We start from the raw sequence: 21,153 nt of genomic DNA, 5'->3' as shown, positions 1-21,153 counted from the left end.
TTAGGAAACTTCATTTGAAATACCTTATCACTGTTTCAAAGACATTTTATCACCTGATCTGTATGTATCAGTAAATCAAAGCTCATATATTTGTCTTACAACCTCAGCTCACAGAATGTTAAGTCAAGCTAATAAGTAGCATCGATCATACCCCACTGGATGAGGTAGTATGTGTTATAGACACTCTCCCTGTAATCCATCCATTATATGGAAATTACAAATTATCCAACCTCCAGGACTGCTCTATATAAATGCTCTGCAAGAGCCCCACTGTCTCCATTTCTCCAAATGAGTTAGATGGTGGCATTAGGATTGTACCAGTTCATTGTCACCATCTGACAGCAGTCATCGTTCAGTTGGTGCTGAGCTCTTAATGGTACATTGCATAATGGTGTATGTCTTCTTACAGTTGCATCACAAAAAATCCTCCGAGTATAAAACAGGAGCCGTCAAGATACCCCTAAGACAATTCTTTCTCCATTATTTCTCAGGCATTGTGAGATAAGTTAACCACTTAGGGAGTAATACTCATTTTTTTTAAGTCCTTAGTAGCCTACTGATTTGCTCAGTTAGTTAAAATATGAAATGACCCTAGATACATGTTTGTCAACTTTTGTTCATTTCCACAACCATGAAACATGTCCCTGGTCTCAATGGATATCTTGTAGAACGTGTTGTTGGTATGAAAAATCATGAAAGAAAATCTAAATAAATGAGAGTAAGTACAAATGTATACTTCAGAATAAAAAAAAGAAAGTTTCCTACTTACAGTTTAGCCATAATATCATCAAAGATACCCCTCTCTTAAAGAGAATGGGTTTATAAATGTATTCCCTAATGTGTCATTGGAAATAATAATTCCAAATTCACTTCATGGTATATTTGGGAACATAAGCTACAAGGATATCTATAAATTATTCATAAGTGAATAGTGAGAGTGAACAAATTTAAAAGTCAATGCATTATTTTTTTTTGCATTGCAGAGTTGCAGTGAGTCATACACAATAAACCCAATATTGGATTTATGCAAAGTTTTGCAGAAACATGGCACCTTGCCTATTTTAGCTCCCCATATGGTATTTTCCTATAGGATTTCTTTAACTCATTTTTTCTTAGAATTTATTTAATATTTAGTTTAATAAATTAATTTCAGGATAGTATCTGGGTTGCTTGAGGTTTTTAATAAACAAGGTGATTATTTTTATTTGTTCTTGCAATTTGTACAATAGACCCTCAAATATCTATTTTCCATTTCAGAAAGATCACCTTCGATGGATGGACAGTATTATTTTTCTATTGGAATATACTCAGTGTGCACAACTTCAACTCATGTAAAACTACATTAAATATTTATGCCTGCCTAAATACCTGCAATTGTCAGCTAATTTACCTTTCATCTGAATTTTGTGATAATTGAGAAGTGTTTGTATTTTTCTAAAAAGAAGCACAGAATTCTTTAAACATCTTAAACAAAGTGATATGAAAAGTCTCACATTGGTAATTAAATGCTTCAGCCAAAAATGGCACAAGTCATTTTAGCTCACAACTCACTGGTCTGAACCAATCACTTAGCCCCAGTTAACCCAAAGAAGACAGAGTTTCAATGACAAACACACATTCACAACTTATACCTACCAGGATAAATTTCATGAAATTCCAATTTTATAAGACTAGTGTAGAGAAAGGATAGTGTCATTTTGTTTTGTTTTCTTTGTTTTCCTTACAAGTAGAAAAATCACCTACCACTGTCATTGAAACTACACTGACAACTTCAACTAAGCAACTCCAGTACAATAAGACAACATTGGAAAAGTGATTTACTGAATCATTACAATTTACATTTGCTACCAAATGTTATTGCAAAGGTTTTGCCATTTTAGTATTAACCGTTGATCATTAACATTTTCAATTATTTAAATAGGTTTTCCCCAATATCTTCCCATAGCCTCTGAGGCTTCCATTCCACTTTTGCTCTATGGTTTTCAATGGCTTCTTTCCTTTGACTTTTCTCATGTGTTATCCAGAGTGGCTTCTCATCACACTCGGATAAAATCTAAATTCATTACCATTGCCCTCAAATCCCTCTTTTATCTGGCACCTACTGACCTTTCCAACATTATCACCCTCCTCTATCCTCTTTTTTCACTTTGCTTCAACCACACCAGAATCCTTTCTGTTCCACAAATGTGCCAAACTCATCAACACTTAGGAATTCTGCCCCTGAAGTTCTCTGCCTAGAAAACTTGCCCGTAATATATATAAGGCTGGCTGGCTTCTTATCATTTATTTTTCAGCTTCTTATCTAATGTTTTCTCTCTTGCCTCCACCTGATCTTCACCCCACTTTATTTTCTTCATTGCATTTATTATTATCTGAAACTATCTCATTCATTTGTTCATTGGCCTTCTTCTCTTCCCTAGAAAGTAATCTTAATCCCTAGGGTCTGGCACACAGTAAATATTTCCTCAATATTTTTAAGCAAATTATTAAGTGTATGAATAAATTACTATCTAATTCTTTTTCCTGAAGTGAATAATTACATTTTTAAAATCAGATAAATAGAAAAGGATGGACAGTGTATGAAGTAGTAATTGGATAAACAATAACCATAGGTATTTAATAGTAAATATATTGCCATGTCATACGATATGTCAATAAGGCAGACACTGTGAAATAGGAGAAAAAATTATATGGGACTAATGTGGTGGGATAGGGTTTTCAGAAGTTTCCTATAGTGGCAATCACAAAACAGTTCTTTTTTTTTTATATTCAACAAATATTTATTAAGTGCCTACTATGCGCTGGATACACGTGTACAAAAAAATATGCTGTGGGTGAAATTATGCAACACTATGAACACATTTTTCCACTTTTGAAAGACTTTTGCTCTCTCAGGTAATACAGGGCAAGTGGGAAAAAGGCAAGGTTTTTTACCTTCAGATTGCAGGAAAAATAGTCGCACCTGTCAATTGCCGACAGCTTGTGTTACTGTTGTTCTTATGGAGAAGCACACACGAAATCCTCTTAGCTATTTGGATGGTGGTCTCATAAATCATATCTTGCTTGTAGCATACTTATTTAGTTTCAGGAAGATCTCTTCAGAGTATGAAATCAGATCATTGACATTAAACTCCATTTCAAAGATGGGATTTTCCCCAAAAATAATTAAGGCAAGCAACAGGGCAAGTTTTGCAGTTATTCCCTTGATTTGGTAAGTGACACCATCTCCAGGGTCTGTGTACTCAAAGCAATGAATAATAACATGATGACCATAATGTGTCAGGTAACGCTGGTGGTAGACATGTGGATGTAGGAAATATTCCAGAGGCACCAGGAACACACTTTTAACTTCATCGGGATTAGGCTGGGCCTGGAAGTTGTGGTCTATAAATCCTACAACTGGGGTTATCAATGTATCACTCTTCTCTGACCGGAGGGTGAACAACAGGTGGAGTTTTCCTTCTTTTGCCAACAATGGTAAAAGGACAGAATATTTGTTAGACGACAAGTGAGAATATTTGGTCCCAACATCATGCTTTTTTAAGCGGGCCTTAGCATCATCTATCAAACTGTTTCTGACCAGCTCCGAGGCGCACAGGGTCATGCCATCCTGCAGGGAAAAGTTTGTTTCCGGATGGAGACGGCCTCAGAAGCACTCGGCTGGGTGGACATGCGCAGAGCCCAAAACAGTTCTTTGAAGCTTGGCACTCCCATCTCTATAAATACCTTAGCATTTTTTTTCATAATTTCACCTATTTTTTGCAACATACACACATACACTCATTTTCATAAGCAATGTTGATTGAAATATTAAAAATCAATTGCAAAGAAGGATTCATATGCTGGATTCTGGCTACACATAGTATATGGGAAAGAAACTAAATAGGAATGCTAAAGAAAAGGTTTATGTGTCCACTAAAGATTTTACGTCCATGAGACAAATTTTTGAACTATCAGTTGAAACATCAGCCAGCTGACAGCCCAGAACCTTATTATCTTGCCTTATTTGCAACTGTAGGGGCCCTAACCTGTGTCCTGGAAGCTTGGCCATGTATAGTTTGATCTGTTACTTGGGACATGAACTTTCTGGCAACAGCTTTAATTTACTGCAGTAGGTGCATCCCTATATTTATTGAATCTTCCCCTGAATTTCACATGGACTCCACTTAACTTGTATGGTCACCAATTACCCTTAATTCAATTCCTACCTGAAATCTACCTACTCAATAGGTGGACATAACTTCCTTGATACCCATCATGCCAACTTTTAAACTCAGTCACCTCTGTTTCTGGTTATGAGCAAACGTGGAACATAAAGAATTTAATTGAACAATGTTGACTCAGCCTCTATAAAGTAATGTTTTTCATTTCATATAAGATTTCAATATTGTTAGCTATATTGCTGTTTGACTGTTATTGATTCCCTATCATCCAATGACTATTCCTGATCTTTTTGATACTCTTCAGGCTCCAAACTACATCCTCCTACTTCTGCACTTCAGTGTTATCATCAAAATTTATTTCAATTGAAATTAATTGCTTTAAATTGAAAGGAAAAGTTTTGAGATCTTCCTCCAGATTTTCCCTGTATTCTAACATTATTCTTCCAATTTATCCAAGCATGAAATGCTGGAATAATGTTTCATTTCCACTCTTGACTCTTCCCCTATAATATCTAATGTGTTGGTCCACCTCCCATTTAAAAACATTTACTGGCTCTCCACTCTTTACATAACAAAGTTCAAACTCATTGTCCTGGTGTTCAAGGTCTTCCATCAATCTCCTTTTCTCCACTTTTATAGACTTCTGCTACTCTGATCAATCTTAAACTTTCCCTCTCTTTAAAAACACCTTGAATTTTCCAGCATTTTATCATATTTGTTTACTTAGCCTCTTTTATCACCAAATAGTAATAATAATAAAGTTATCTCTTCCATCTTAAGTACTAGCCCAGAGGAACTGTCTTGGAGTCTTCACTAAAAAACCCCATCCTTCCAGCCTCAGTATCTAAAGAACTTTCTGTGACCTAGAGATGTGATGTACATTCCTAAGTCATTTTGGCTGGAAAATAGCAAGAGCTGCATAATGGTACCCAGTCAGCCTTCATTATTCAAAGCTGTCAAGTTTAGCTTTTTGGTTTTGTTTTTATGTGGTAACATCTCCAAACCTTTCAGCCTTCTCCTTTTCTTTTTCCTTTTTTTAAAGTCAGTGTAGCAATGAGAAACACACAGAATATTTAATTATGGGTTTATAAAATGAGGTTTTTCAATTTTGCTCCAAAAAGCTCTGATTTTCTTTCCTTTTTTTAAAGATTTTTTTATTTATTTGAGAGACAGAGAGTGCACTAACAAGTGGGGGGAGGGTCATTGGGTGAGGGAGAAGCAGACTCTCCAGTGAGCAGGGAGCCCTACATGGGGCTAAATCCCAGGACTTTGAGATCATCACCGGAGCCAAAGGCAGCTGCTTAGCCCACTGAGCCACCCAGGCACCCCTGATTTTCAATACTTTTTTGAACTTTATTGTCATAGGAATATATTGACTAAAATAGTACATCTTTAATAAGCTCCAAGTCTCCATCCAAAAGTGATCATTCCATTATCCTACAGGTAAAATTTTAAATCACTTTAATAATTTCATTGCATTGTGTGTTTGCCTATCTGGCTGTTTGCTTCTAGTTGGGCCAGCTGTTCTGTCAGTTTTCCCAATTGACTTGTTTTTTTCCAACTCCAAGTGGTTTATTTGATAATTAGATATTGTTGAAGATCCTCTTTTCAAGTATTTATGCTAATATAACCAGTCTTTGCATAGGTAAAGAAGTATTCCAGTGTTACTCTTTCACAAACCAAGGGAGTTTCAGTTATCCTTCATCTCTTAGGATGCTTGCAGTTGCAAGTAATATGAAAACTAACTCAAATTGGCTGAAACAGTAAGGAAATTTATTGGCTCATGACAGGACGCTAAAGCAGATTTTTAAATTGATTGATCCAGTATCTCAAGTTTTTTTTCCAAAGACTCAGGTTGATTCCATCTCTCCACTCTTGTCTACAATGTTGGTTTTACCCTAAAGCTCACGGTAGTCATAGGCTGACTGCCAAGAATAGTATACGCTAAGTGCTTTCTTGTTGCCATATGACAGGAGAAAGAACTAGCATATCTTTACAAGTGTCCATCCCTTCATCTGATTTTGCCAGTCTAGACCATGAACCAGCACCCAACATAAGAAGATTGCCATAATCTGACTGGCTTAGACCTAGCTTCCTGAAGCAATCATGACAGGGGCAGGTGAGATTGCCAAAATAGGCATAAACTAATCAGGGCCACCCATAGAACGGGGATTAATTCCCTACACCACACTGCGACAGGTAGAGTGAATATTAGGGAGTGAGCCACTTCATTTCTATCATACATTTCTACCTCCAAATTCATTTTCAATCAATAAAAGTCTGCCTCTGCTCATAATTATTTTTAATGCTCTGAAATTTACATTTTTAATGTCTGTGCTGAATTATGTGAAGCAGTTTTGAGTAGTAATAAATAGGACAGAGTTAAATCTCTGATACATATGAAATTAAGAATCAGAATTGAACCCTAGGTCCATCATTGGGGTGTTGTTGACCTTGAATGAGTCACTTGAACTTTCTGAGACTAAGTCTTCTCATTTGTGGAAAGGACGTGTTAATACCTGATTTGCTGTAAAGATTAGAAAGAAAGTTCATAACATTTAGCACAAGGCCTTCTACTTGATAGGTAGGCATTGAGTCATCATTTCAGGATTTTGTTCCCCATTTTACATTATAAGCTCCCCAGAAGATATTGCTTGTTGAATCTGCCAATAAGAGTATTTTCTTTCAAATTTTTTCACACCTATCCTTTTATTCTGCTAGAACCAAATGTGGTGCATAGGTTCTGATTTTTACTGGTAAAAAATGAAGCATAGTGAGATCATATGACATTGTCAAAATTACCAAGCTATTGAGAGGTCCAACCAGTGTTAGTATAGCTATTTACAAAGTAATTTTTACTTACATTACCCTATGTAATCCTCACAATAATGATAAGATTGATACTATCATCCCCTTTATAAAATGTAAGGAAATTGAGGCTTAATGAGGCTCAGAAATTTGCCCAAGTTTCAGAAACTTATACAGAGCTTACATAAAAATTCAGAATTGGAATAAGATTTTTCAGACTCTTTATCCAAATCTCTTTTCTTTAGATCAATTTTTCTTGAAATAAAAATTTCCTAGGCATTTTATACAAAATGCAATTCTGAGACTCTAGGTCACAGAAATTGAAATTTAGTAGCTATTGAGTAAAAAACGTAAAACTTGAGCAGAGATTTGAAATTTGAAGACTAAATAGGTGTTAAATGGTCAAAATGAGGAGAGACAAAAATTTCATACTGAGGGACTCATTACATACATGACAGATAATAAAGATAATAATAATAATAAGGAGAAGGGTAGATAGAATAAATGGTGAGCTTTACCAATTAATTGAGAACAAAACTGTTTTTGAAAAAAATAATTAGAACTGTTTATCATTCATTTCCATCTTTATCCACCCCTGGTAAAAATAGAGTTGGTTATTCTCATAGGACTGAGAACAGTAGGAAAGGGTCACTTAAATTAGTTTAGTAAATATTGAAGAAGTCTAAGAACACCCTCTAGTTGTCATAAAGAATGTAATGATAGTAAGGAAGTATCTGAGGAAAAAATAAAGAAGGAAAGATGCAATACTATATGAAGTTGGATGTTGCCATCCCAGTACGTCAAGAGCATTTCAGGACACATTTTCTTGTATAAATATATAATGTCAATAAAATCATACTTCCTAAATAGGGCATTCCATAAGTCTTCATAATTCTATTCTAAAGATGAACACCTCAGCAACTAGTTATTAATAGGTATGGATATGTGATGTGCTACAGAAAATCTATTCATGTTATTGACTATTACTTTTAAAATTTTTATTTTATTTATTTTTATTTTATTATGTTAATCACCATACATTACATCATTAGTTTTTGATGTAGTGTTTCATTATTCATTGCGTATAACACCCAGTGCTCCAGGCGCCTGGGTGGCTCAGTTGGTTAAGCGACTGCCTTCGGCTCAGGTCATGATCCTGGAGTCCCTGGGTCGAGTCCTGCATCGGGCTCCCTGCTCAGCAGGGAGTCTGCTTCGCCCTCTGACCCTACCCCCTCTCATGTGCTCTCTCTCTCTCATTCTCTCTCTCTCAAATAAATAAATAAAATCTTAAAAAAAAAACAACACCCAGTGCTCCATTCAGTGCCCTCTTTAATACCCATCACCAGGCTAAATTTATTTTTTATTATTTTTTTATCTGAGTTCAGTTGAAACACAATGTTACATTAGTTACAAGTGTACAACAGACTGATTCAACAAGTTTATATGTTATGCTATGGTCACCAGAAGTATAGTCACATCTGTCATCACACAACGCCATCTCAACACCATTGACTATATTCCCTATACTATACTTTTTATTCCCATTACCTATTCATTCCATAACTGGAAGTCTGTATCTCCCACTCCCCTTCACCCATTTTATCCATGCCCTGACCTTTTCCTTCAACCATCAGTTCTCTGTATTTATAGGTCTGATTCTGCTTCTTATTTCCTTATTCATTTGTTTTTGTTTTTATATTCCACATATAAGTGAAATCATATGGTACTTGACTTCCCTGTCTGACTTATTTCACTTAGCATAAGAACCTTTAGTCCCATCCATGCTGTAGCAAATGACAAGATCTCATCCTCTCTCATGGCTGAGTAATATTCCTGTGTGTGGTGTTATGTATGTGTGTGCAAACACTTGGGTTGCTACCATACCTTGGCTATTGTAAACAATGCTGCAATAAACATAGGGGTGCATACACATTTTTGAATTAGTGTTATCATTTTCTTTGGGTAAGTACCCAGTACTGAATTACTGGATCATATGGTATTTCTATTTTTAATATCTTGAGGAATCTCCCTACTTTTTACCACAGTGGCTGCACCAATTTGCATTCCCAGTTTGCAAGAGGACATCCTCACCAACACTTCTTTTCTTTCCTTTTTTATTTTAGCCATTCTGATGGGTGTAAGGTGATTTGCATTTTTATTTGCATTTCCCTGATAATTAGTGATGTTGAACATCTTTTCATGAATCTGTTGGCCATTTGTATATCTTCTTTGGAAAAATGTCTATTCAAGGCCTCTGCCCATTTTTGATCAGATGATTATTTTTAGGTGTTGAATTGTGTAAGTTCTTTATATATTTTGGATATTAACCTTTTATTGACTATATCATTTGCAAATATTTTCTGTCATTCAATAGATTGCCTTTCTGTTTTGTTGATGGTTTCCTTTGCTGTGCAAGAGCTTTTTATTTTGGTGTCTGCTTTTGTTTTCCTTCCTTGCCTTAGGAGACATATTTGGAAACATGTTGTTATGGTTGATGTCAAAGAAATTATTTCCTATGTTATCTTCCAGGAGTTTTATGGTTTCAGGTCTCACATTGAGATCTTTAATTCATTTTGAGTTTGTTTTTGTATATAACCTAAGAAACTTGTTGGGCGCCTGGGTGGCTCAGTTGGTTAAGCGACTTCCTTCGGCTCAGGTCATGATCCCAGGGTCCTGGGATCGAGTCCCATATCAGGCTCCCTGCTCAGCAGGGAGTCTGCTTCTCCCTCTGACCCTCTTCCCTCTCATGCTCTCTATCTCTCATTCTCTCTCTCTCAAATAAATAAATAAAATCTTTAAAAAAAAAAAAGTTGTGCAATTTCATTCTTTTTCTTTAATAAAACACTTCAAGAATTTGCATAAATGCTGCCAAAGGGAACATGGGTTTCATTGTTTTGCATATGGTTGTCTAGTTTTCCCAGTACCATTTATTGAAAAGATTGTCTTTTCTCCATTGTATATTCTTGTTATAGATTAATTGGCTATATAGAAATGGGTTTGTTTCTGGACTCCCTATTCTCTTCCTTTGATCTATGTATCTGTTTTTGTGCCAATACCATACTGTTTTGATTATTACAGCATTGTAGGATATCAAAATCTGAGAATGTGATACCTCCAGCTTTGTTCTTTCTCAAGATTGCTTTTGCTATTTGGGGTCTTTTGGGGTTTTCTAGAAATTTTAGTATTATTTGTTCTAGTTCTGTGAAAAATGCTATTGGTATTTTGATAGAGATTACATTGAATATATAGATTGCTTTGAATAGTTTGGACATTTTAACTATATTAATTCTTTCAATCCATGAGCATGTATATCTTTCCTTTGGCTTTGTTATCTTCTATCACTTTCATCAATGTTTTATAGTTTTCAGGGTATAGGTCATTCATTCATTTCCTTGGTTAACTTTATTCCTAGGTATTTTATTCTTTTGGGTGCAATGTAAATGGGATTGTTTTCTTATTTTCTCTTTCGGCTATTTCATTATTAGTGTATAGAAATTCAACAGATTTCTGGGTATAATTATGTATCTTGCAACTTTACTGAATTCATTTATTCTAATAGTTTTTTGGTGGAGTCTTCAGAGTTTTATGAATAGTATTATGTAATCTACAAATAGTGACAGTTTAACTTCTTCATGAATATGGATGCATTTTATTTCTTTTTGTTGTCTGATTGCTATGGCTAGGACTTCCAGTACCACGTTGAATAAAAGTGGTGAGATTAGACATCATTATCTTGTTCTTATCTTAGAGGTAAAGCTTTTAGTTTTTCACCATCGAGTATGGTGTTAGCTGTGGGTTTTTCATTTATGGCCTTTGTTATATTGAGGTATATTCCCTCTAAACCCATTTTGTTAAGAGGATTAAACTATTACTTTTTAATGAAAAGTTTTGTTATTATTTATATATTGGCTTTTAAATTGGGTCTGTGCAAAATGGTCCTTTGTACTGAATGGTTTATTACATGTAATTAAACTACATGGTAAAAATTAAAAATATCCCAGGGGCACCTGGGTGGCTCAGTCAGTTAATTGTCCAACTCTTGTTTTTGGCTCAGATCATGATCTCAGGATCCTGAAATCAAGCCCTGTGTCAGTTTCAGTGCTCAGTGGAGAGTCTGCTTGAGATTCTTTCCCTCTGCCCCTCCCCCCAAAATAAATAAGTAACTCTTTTAAGTTTTTTCTAATTTACTGTTTGTGGCCTGATTTATTGAATTTATTTCTCTGCATTAATCTAATCTTTTAGACAGTAGCTAAATCTCATCCTTACTTGATTAGAAAGGCATGTTCAGGACTTTTTTCCATGAATGGTTGTCTTTTTCTGCAGCATGGTCCTGTATGTGTTTAGAAGTAAGAGGCATTTGTCACCAAGCAATATTTATGGGATTAAAAATAGAACCAATTTAAGATACCATGGCATACTTGGTATCAATTTTTTTTATTTTAGTTTTAAACAATGTAAGACCTGTTTAATGTTTTAAATCCCAACAAGTTTAATTGTCACTCGAGGTACGATTATTGCTAATTGAAAACCTCTGTATGAAAAAAAATTACAAGAAAGTCCCCAAAATCAAATTAAGTAAAAACAATGAGAATCTATATAAACTGTAAAAAATAGCATGTAACAATAGGGTTTTTTGTTAAATTAGTAGATGTCAGATTCAGGCAGAGAAAGTGATGCTTTCTAGGTGAGACAGGGCCAGAACAATTGGTTGGCATGGGGAGCCAGCTGCAGTCTTAAGAGGATTTTTAAAGAATTTTTCTTCAATACGGGTTGGACAATCCCATGACAAGAACTGGTCGGCTCCACCAGTTGTTTTCTACAAGGAGAATAGGTAATGATTTCACAAGAAGTCAGTATACAATTTCCTATTTATTACCACATTTGTTTGTTACAATTTGCTTTGAACAGGAACTATCACTCCACTGGCTGACAAGACTGAAGCCAAATCCTGTTTCAACACTTTTTCCCCCAAAGCAGGGGGACTCTTTTGTTTTTTTGTTTTTTGTTTTTGTTTTGTTTTGTTTTTGAGGAGTTTTCCAGTTTCAAGTTCACCTTCCTCATCTGAAAAATAACATGGTTGGACTAGAGACTGCTGTTAATTTAAAAATTCCAAGGTTCTATAACATTGTTTAACTATCACATGAAGTCGTAGTTCCTTGTTTCATGTCCCCAGCCTAACAATAACAGCTTGAGAGGTTACAAAGAGACATATATTTTATTTGTTTTTCAGCTTTAAAAGTCAATGTCTTCTCAAGAGAAGAAAATTTTCTAACTGAACATTAGGTCAACAGAATGAGTTAATCTGATAGCAATCTAATAGCAATCCTTAGGGCCCTTGATTAAGAGTAAATTAAATTCATGAGAACATGGCTTCTGCCAGGGGCCTTTGTGCTTTGTCATTTGCTCAGCAGTCCTCACCTAGAAGAAATGAGGAGACTGTGTCCATTTTTCTAAATTACCTATTTTCAAATAAAATATTTATTTTAGTGACTCTATATAATGGCACTGTGTGTGGTGAGGAGGGTCCAAGGAGGACTTTCCAGATTCCTTCCCATCTGATACTGAATCATTACAGCTAAGTATAAAGTTAATATAGATTTCTGCTAAATGAGAGGCATCTGTATAATATTCACACACTAGCTACTATCACACATTGTCATCTATGAGATATTTATCTCTTATTAATCTATTTTCAAAGATATCTAATGTAAATTAGCTATAGCCTTTAAAGAGAGAATTTACTTCCTGATTTTTAAAAAAAGGCAAAAAATGGCAAAAATATGATCATTATTAAGAGGCCTTAAAAACAAAGGTATTGATTATATTAATATAATATTAATGTAATTCACTCCTAAATATAGACAGGAAGATAATTATAGCCAGTATTCAGTATATAATGTAAAAAAATGTGTATTTCTCTATAAGTGAGCATTATACTAATAAAATAACCATAAATCTCATTTTCACTTTTATTATGGTTGAAAATCATATTTAATCTGTCTTAAAAGGTAAATCACATCATTAATTTTTCAGAATATTTTTACAATAATATATTCATAAAAATCTTTGGATTTTATTTAATCTGTAAAAGCAAATCACATAATTAATTTTTCAGAATATTTTTACAATAATATATTCATAAAAATCTTTGGGTTTATAAGGATTTAGAAAAATTATCTGTCCCAGGCTTTCATAATTTATTAAATCATATGAAAAGACTTATTTGCTTCATTCATGGAGCTATTCTGTCAATTTTATTACCATCCTACTCAACTTGACTGAAAAAAACTGTTAAATATATTTTTATTTTCAAATGTATTTTAATTAAAAAAAGTTATTATTTTGGAACTTTGTCTTATATGACAATTACTTTATTTTAAAACATCCTTTACTTGTTAATTGTTGCACAATATGCCAAATTCAAAACAACTCCTCTGTCTTTTCTTACCTTCTTTTTTCCTTCTTAGCCCTTCTTTCTTTCATCTCTCCTTCTACAAATATTTATTAAGGGCCTAATATATGCCAAGTACTATATTGAATATTCAGACAAGTGGAAATTATGGAAAAATTATTATAGCCAACTTAACAAGAGCTATAATGAGATGTAAAATATACTCCCCAAACACTTGAACATAACATTATCATTACCTGGCATTTGTTTTTTGTAAAAGATCTGTCTCTGCCACAAGATTTTAACACATCTGGAGCTGGAACCCTATCTTGTTCTCATATAAATCATTTCTACCACTCATCTCTCACCACTAATCACATTGCTTTATGCATAATGGGCCTCCAGTAAATGTTTGGTTAAGCAGAATATGCTTACAATAGTACATACATACAATATGGAGGCTTTCTTTAAAATAATAACTTTAAAAATAATTTCAGATGCTTATTGTGCAGATTTGGAAAATCCAAACAAGTCAAGAATAAAATTCAAATCATCTACATCCTCATTTCCAAGCAATAATAACCATGATGTACACTTCAATGCATTTCTTTCTTTCTGGTCTTTTCCTTTGTGTATTTGGGAAGTAACTGTACCTATATATTTACATATAATTTTGAATTCTACTTTTTTCACTTTTTGTATTGTGAACACTTCCCACATAGTAGATAACCCTAAATATTAGTCAGTTTAATGGCTGCCTAATATTTTATCATAAATTTTTATGATTTAAACATTACATGATTATTGGACAATTACTTATTTACAGCAGTTTGTAATTATGAATAATTGCATGGCCACAGTCAGTGTCCTGGATACATAAATCTTGTTCACTCTCACTGATTATTTTCCTAAGGACTATACTTGAGAAAATAGCCACATAATAGAAAAAAATACTTGGCTATTTATTAATTATGTTGTAAATTCCTTTTTGTTCTAGGCTGAAATTTTTTAAAAGATTCAGTCATTATTACTCATTGTTAAAAGAAATACACCTTTCTTTAAGAAAACTAATTTTAATATTTTTTAGACCATTAATACTCAGAAAGGCAAATTATTTTAACAAATAGTTATTTTCCACTACATTTCCTATCATGTCTCACAAATAAGTTGTTGTTAATGCTTTTTGAAGAGGTAAATAAATAGAAGAGATGGAATGGACCAGAATAAAGGGAACAATATAGAAGAGCTTAATAAATGAGTTATGTTAGTAACTATTCCTATTGGATTGCATTAGCAAAATTTTAAGTCTTTTTTCATAGCATTTTAATGATCCTCAAAAGTCATGCAGTGTCACTTCTACCATTGTCTTTTGGGTCAGTTAGTGACAGGCGAGCCTAGACTCAAGAAGATGAAAGAAAAGGCTCTACCTTTCAATGAGGGAAGGGCCTGCATGTACAGGGAGGAAGGAGTGATGGTGTCCATCTTATATACAGACTGACACAAAGTCCTGAATGCTTTCTTCAAATGCCATCTTTATCTTTACCATATAATTTAAATGTGCCTTTCCTTAACCCACACTTTTTCTTTCTTTCATTCCTTCAATTAAAACTACTTTCTAGATTAACAATGAAAGGAGGAAAGACCTGTGTACTCCTTGCTTCTTTGGACAAATCAGGCTTTACAAACAGATTCAAATTCAAATCTTAGCTGTACCATTCACCAGTAGAATGACTTGGGCAAAAAAAGTCTTCTCAGAAGAATGGATTCTCTGATACCCACTGCCTACTATAACACCTAACATATAATAAGGTTATTGACTTATTTATTATTTATTGACTAACCAATCTCTGAGATTCCATTATGTCCTCTATGAAATAAGGAGAATAATGTCAACCTCACAGTGATATAGAAATAAACGAACAAGTTATTGTTTGCAAAATACTTAATACAGGGCCTTAACACAGTAAAGTGAGGATTTGGTAACTATTAGTAATATTATTACAGTTAATATTCTCATCATTATTTATGTTATCAGCATTATAGTTGCTCTTTATATTTGTGTCACCACAGTCTAACAACTTGTTAGACATCTTCTTCATCCCCTCGATCTCATTTATTCACCTCGCCTCATCCTTAGCTACTGTTTTAATGCTTTAAACATTCATATTGATGACAAATCAAACATATTCTTCCATAAGTCCTTGACCTTGTCAACCTTAATCATATTCCCCACTTCACTCCAAATAAACACAAATTCTCACCCAAAAGTACCCTACATTTAAATCACAAACTCTGGAATTTTCTCTTCACAAGTTCAAATTCTTATATCTTCTCATCATGCTTTCCTTGATTCCTTTATTTTATTCTAGCTTATCAGCAACTTTCTGGTTTTGCTTGACTCCCTGGTCAACCCTGACACCGTGGCCATCCACACCATTGGCATCTTTGATGATAAGCCAAACCAAATTTAAAAATTCCTAAACCTGAATGGACTCAATTGAAAAAAGTGTTCACTTCTCCTTTCCTAAAAATGTCATTTGCTTCATGAGCCTTTTAAAATTATTTTTCCATCTCCTTATTCCTTCCCTGTCGAAATTCTCTACCCACAGGTCTTTACTAATTGCCTCCATTTCTCCAGTACTCCACCATTTCTTAGCTCCTTATAGTCTAGTCTAGCTCAGCCCCTCCTGATCAGACTTTGTAATCACCAAATCTGACTCAGCAAAGTTAGACTAGAAAGCCAGGAACAGAGCCAGAGAAAGTAGTTAACTCAGTCCATTCAGATTTAAGAATTTATAGATTGGTTTGGTTTGTCACCAAAGATGCAAATGGTATGAATGACAATCAAGGTGGTTTAGGGAGTCAGGTGATGCCAGAATGGTGCTGGTAGGACTATTTCAGAAAATAACTTAAAATACTTAAGAGCGTTTTGTGTTTGTTTGTTTTCATTGAAAATAAAAGCATCCTTGCAGCCTGAATTGTCTATACTAGAGAATAGAAGAATGTTAATAAGAAAATTGCCATGCTTTCCAGCCTCTAAAATGTAAAAACTCTACATATCTTTAAATGCTATTAGATATCACTATTTTAGGAGTGATAATACAAAGGTATATTTCTCCATCAGATCACAGTTGTTTCTTGAAGCTAGAGTCTATATGCTCATGGATTGATTATCTCTATTCTATACCAATTTTTCATGAGCATAAGGAAAATAATCTCTATTCAGCACTCTCCCACTCCCACCAAAAATCATCACCATTATCATCATCATCATCAAAATCACACCTTCTTTTAATGCCCCACAAAATTTTTCCATGCCTCCCTTCTAGAATATACCCTTCCTTGGCCTGAACTATCATTATTCCAGAGCTCTTCACATTTCCCCTGTTAAAGTTTAAGCTACTTGACAGTCACATCACAGTATTTGCACACTGCAGGTTTCCTGAACATGAAAATTAGGCCCATAAACCTATACCTTTTTAGTAATGATGGGATCTTTTTTTGTTACTGATACCATTGCCTATCACTCTCTGTTGTTGTCTCTGTAAACTGTGGTTGATGTGAACAGTCATAGTTGATATTTAATTCATATTCTTGTGTATGTTTCTAATTATATTTCTCTTTTCCTATAAAATATAATGCTAATTGGTAATTGCCTCCAAGCACAAAATGTTAGGAAAAAAATCAAATCTATAATTAAGTTACCAGCAGAAATCATGGAAACTGCCTTGCATCCCATCTCTTTCTACTGTCAATTTCCACTGGTAAATATATATTTCATTAAGACGGTTAGACAGTTCGATTGTATCTTTATTGGAAATACAATTTCTCATGGCTCCTCATCGTGGCTTGCACTTAACTTTATCCATTCCCTTTTGCCTATAGGTCCCCCAGGCCCACCAGGGGTAGTAATTGTTGAGGAAATCACCGAAAGCACAGCTACACTCTCCTGGAGTCCTGCAGCTGACAACCACAGCCCAATCTCCTCCTACAACCTGCAGGCTCGAAGCCCATTCTCCCTGGGCTGGCAAACAGTAAAAACAAGTAAGAGGCTCTAAGGCAACATTAGAAGCAACCAGAACAGCTTCCTATGTCATGAGCTGTATTTGCTAGCAATCTTAGTAGGATCATTTTGGATTCTGGAAACTTTGTTATTTATTACAATATTAACCATTGTTTGCCTCTTTTTATAAAGCTATCTTGGTTTCTGGGTGCCTGGGTGGCTCAGTTGGTTAAGCATCCCACTCTTGATTTCAGGCTCAGGTCATGATCTCAGGGTCATGAAATAGAGCCCTAGGCAGCTCTGCGTGGGTGTGGATCCTGCTTAAGATTCTCTCTCCTTACTCCACCCCCTCCATGTGTTCACACTCTGTCTCAAAAAAAAAAAAAAACTATCTTGCTTTCTTCTCTCAATTCCCAAGAAGGGATCACATCATTTATATTTGTTTGTTTATTGAAATAACTTTAAGCTCAATGGGAAGTTGCAAAAATAGTACAAAGATTTCCTGTGCATTCATTCCTCAGCTCTCCCCAATTATAAAATTTTACATAACAATGGTACAAGTATTAAATCAGAAAATTGACATTGATACAATGCTATTAACTGATCTATAGACTATATTCAGATTTCACCAGTTTTTATATGGAGTTTTTAGTATGTAGTTCCATAACATTTTATGAAATTTTATTGCATAGACTCAAGTAACCACCAAGACAATCAGGTACAGGATTTTTCCATTACTCCAGTTCCTTGTGCTACCTATTTATAGTCACACATCTGTTTTATTTATAAAAAGAAGATCTAACATAAGTTATATTATGTCCACTTCTAAGATGTTTGTGTAATAGTTGCACTATTCTTAAAATCATTTTCTTGCCTGATAGTTTGCTTTCCATGTCGTAACCAAACTCCTATCTCTCCAAATGTAGCTGTCTACAGGGAAATGTGAAGTTACAATCACTTGATAGCAATTAGATACTTATTTAACATGTTGGTATTTAAAAGTATGTAATTATCTATAAAATATAATCTTCAGAAGCAGTTGTCCATCCTGAGTAAGGATTTGTGATTTTGTTTTACTTTCTATCTAAATATAAAATGGATTTGTTTAGAAGGGAAATATAAAATCAGTAAAATCCAACCAAATAGGTAAGAAAGAAATAAAACTCACTATTTGCAGACAACATGATACTATATAGAGAAAACCTTAAAGACTCCACAAAAAAAAAAAAAAACACTAGAACCATAAATTAATTCAGTAAGGTCACAGGACACAAAATTAATATAAAGAAATCTGTTGCATTTTCTGTATTATAGTAATGAAGTAACAGAAAGAGAAATTAAGAAAACAATTCCATTTATGGTTGCACCAAAAATAATAAAATACCTAAGAATAAAGTTATCCAAGGAAGTGAAAGACCTATACTTTGCAAATATAAAACATTGTTGAAAGAAATTAAAGATGACATAAATAAATAAAAAGATATTCTGTGCTCATGGATTGGAAGAACAGATATTGTTAAAATGTCCGTAGTATCCAAAGCAATCTATAGACTTCAGGTAATCCCTATCAGAATACCAATAGCATGTTTCACAGAAAAAGGACAAATAATACTAAATTTGTATGGAACAAGAAAAGACCCTGAATAGCCAAAGCAATCTTGAGAAAAAAGAACAAAACTGGAGGTATCACATTCCCAGATTTTAAGATATACTACAAAGTTATAGTAATCAAAACAGTATGGTACTGACATAAATAGACATAGATCAATCAAACAGAATACAGAGCCCGCACATATATAGTCAATTAATCTACATCAAAGGAGGCAAGAATATACAATAGGGAAAAGACAGTCTCTTCAATAAGTGGTGCTGGGAAAACTGGGCAGCTATATACAAAAGAATAAAACTGGACTACTTTCTTACACCATACACATTGGACTACTTTCTTACACCATACACAAAAATAAACTCAAAATAGATTAAAGACCTACATGTGAGACCTGAAACCATAAAATTCCTAAAGGAAAACATAAAGGTCATTTCTTTGAAATTTTTCTAGGTATGTCTTTGAAGGCAAGGGAAACAATAGCAAAATAAGACTATTGGGATTGCAGCAAAATAAAAAAACTTTTGCACAGTGAAGGAAACATTAATGAAACAAAATACAATCTACTAAATGGGAGAAGATATTTATAAATGATATATCTGGGAAGGAGTCAATATCCAAAATATATAAAGAACAACTCAACACACACACAAAAAAAACCCCAAATAATCTGATTTTAAAATGGACAAAGGACTTGAATAGACAGTTTTCCAAAGAAGACACACAGGTGACCAACAGACACACGAAAAGATACTCAATATCACTAATTATTGGGGAAATACAAATCAAAACCACAATGAGATACACACTTGTCAAATGGCTAGTATCAAGAAGACAAGAAATAACAAGTGTTGGCAATGATGTAGAGAAAAATGAAGTTTTTTTTAAAGATTTTATTTATTTATTTGAGAGAGAGAGAATGAGAGATAGAGAGCATGAGAGGAAGAGGGTCAGAGGGAGAAGCAGACTGCCTGCCGAGCAGGGAGCCCGATGTGGGACTCGATCCCGGGACTCCAGGATCATGACCTGAGCCGAAGGCAGTCCCTTAACAACTGAGCCACCCAGGCAACCGAAAAAAGAAGTTTTGTGCACTGTCACTAGGAATGCAAATTGGTGCAGCCACTGTGGAAAACAGTATGGAGTTTCCTAAAAAGATTAAAATAGAATTACCATACAAGAGGCACCTGGGTGGCTCAGTTGTTAAGCATCTGCCTTCAGCTCAGGTCCTGATCTCAGGGTCCTGGGATCAAGCCCTGCATCAGACTCCCTGCTCGGCGGGGAGCCTGCTTCTCCCTCTCCTACTCCCGCTGTTTGTGTTCTCTCTCTCTCTGTGTCTCTCTCTGTCAAACAAGTAAATAAAATCTTAAAAAAAAAAAGAATTCCCATATTAATGAGTAATTCCACTACTAGGTATCTACCCAAAGGAGAACACTAATTTGAAAACATATATGTACCCCTGTTGTTATTGCAGCATTATTTATAACAGTCAAGATAGGGAAGCAACCGAAGTGTCCATTAAAAATGAGAAGATAAAGAAGGTACGCTACATATACACAATGGGATAAAAAGGCCCTAAGAAAGAATGAGATCTTGCTATTTGCGACAATATGGATGGACTTAGAGGGTAATGCTAAGTGAAGTAAGTTAGTCAGAGAAAGACAAACACCATATGATTTCACTTATATGTGGAATTTAAGAAACAAAACAAACACAAAAAAAGGAGACAAACAAACAAAAAAACAGACTCTTAAATACTATGAACAAACTGGTGGTTGCCAGAGGAGAAGTAGGTGGGAGGAAGGGTAAAAAGATAAAGGAAATCAAGAGTACACGTATCTTGATGAGCACTAAGTAATGCATAAAATTTTGAATCATTATATTGTATACCTGAAACTAATACATCACTGTATATTAATTCAATTTAAAAAAAGAAAGAAAAAAGGAGAGAATGAAAGAAAATATAGACAACTCTTTTAGGAAGTTTTTTTGCAAAATGAAGTGAAGAAATCATATTTTGATGTCAGCAATGTTATAATTTGCTTATGGGTTGAAGTGAGACAGGGAGAAAAGAAAGGAATCCATGATGACCCCAAGATCTTGGCTACAACACCAATTATCATTCACCCAATAAGGAATAGTTCAGAAATAGGGGGTGGAATTTAAGGTTGAGAACCCTATCCAA

The 21,153-nt window shown here is 34.4% G+C and overlaps 2 protein-coding genes across 2 annotated transcripts in view; one reads left to right on the top strand and one right to left on the bottom strand.

Annotated features, from left to right (window-relative positions):
• Nucleotides 1–21,153, top strand: part of CNTN5 (contactin 5) — a 1,400,310-nt gene that overhangs the window by 1,293,627 nt on the left and 85,530 nt on the right. Inside the window, exon 19 of the mRNA XM_027581317.2 lies at nucleotides 17,248–17,406. Within this exon, the coding sequence (XP_027437118.1) occupies nucleotides 17,248–17,406 (159 nt within the window). The remainder of the gene's footprint in view (nucleotides 1–17,247; nucleotides 17,407–21,153) is intronic.
• On the bottom strand, nucleotides 3,053–3,604 carry LOC113915412 (peroxisomal coenzyme A diphosphatase NUDT7-like). The gene has a single exon (XM_035723161.1). The coding sequence runs from the start codon at nucleotides 3,602–3,604 to the stop codon at nucleotides 3,053–3,055; it is 552 nt and encodes a 183-aa protein (XP_035579054.1).

The sequence above is a fragment of the Zalophus californianus genome, chromosome 11 (assembly GCF_009762305.2).
Source record: "Zalophus californianus isolate mZalCal1 chromosome 11, mZalCal1.pri.v2, whole genome shotgun sequence".
Classification (NCBI taxonomy): domain Eukaryota; kingdom Metazoa; phylum Chordata; class Mammalia; order Carnivora; family Otariidae; genus Zalophus; species Zalophus californianus.
This window is presented reverse-complemented; position numbering and strand designations above follow the sequence as displayed.

Bases quoted from the DNA above. Each gene is read 5' to 3' on its own strand.
- LOC113915412 (XM_035723161.1), bottom strand. From the start codon at position 3,604: ATGACCCTGTGCGCCTCGGAGCTGGTCAGAAACAGTTTGATAGATGAT.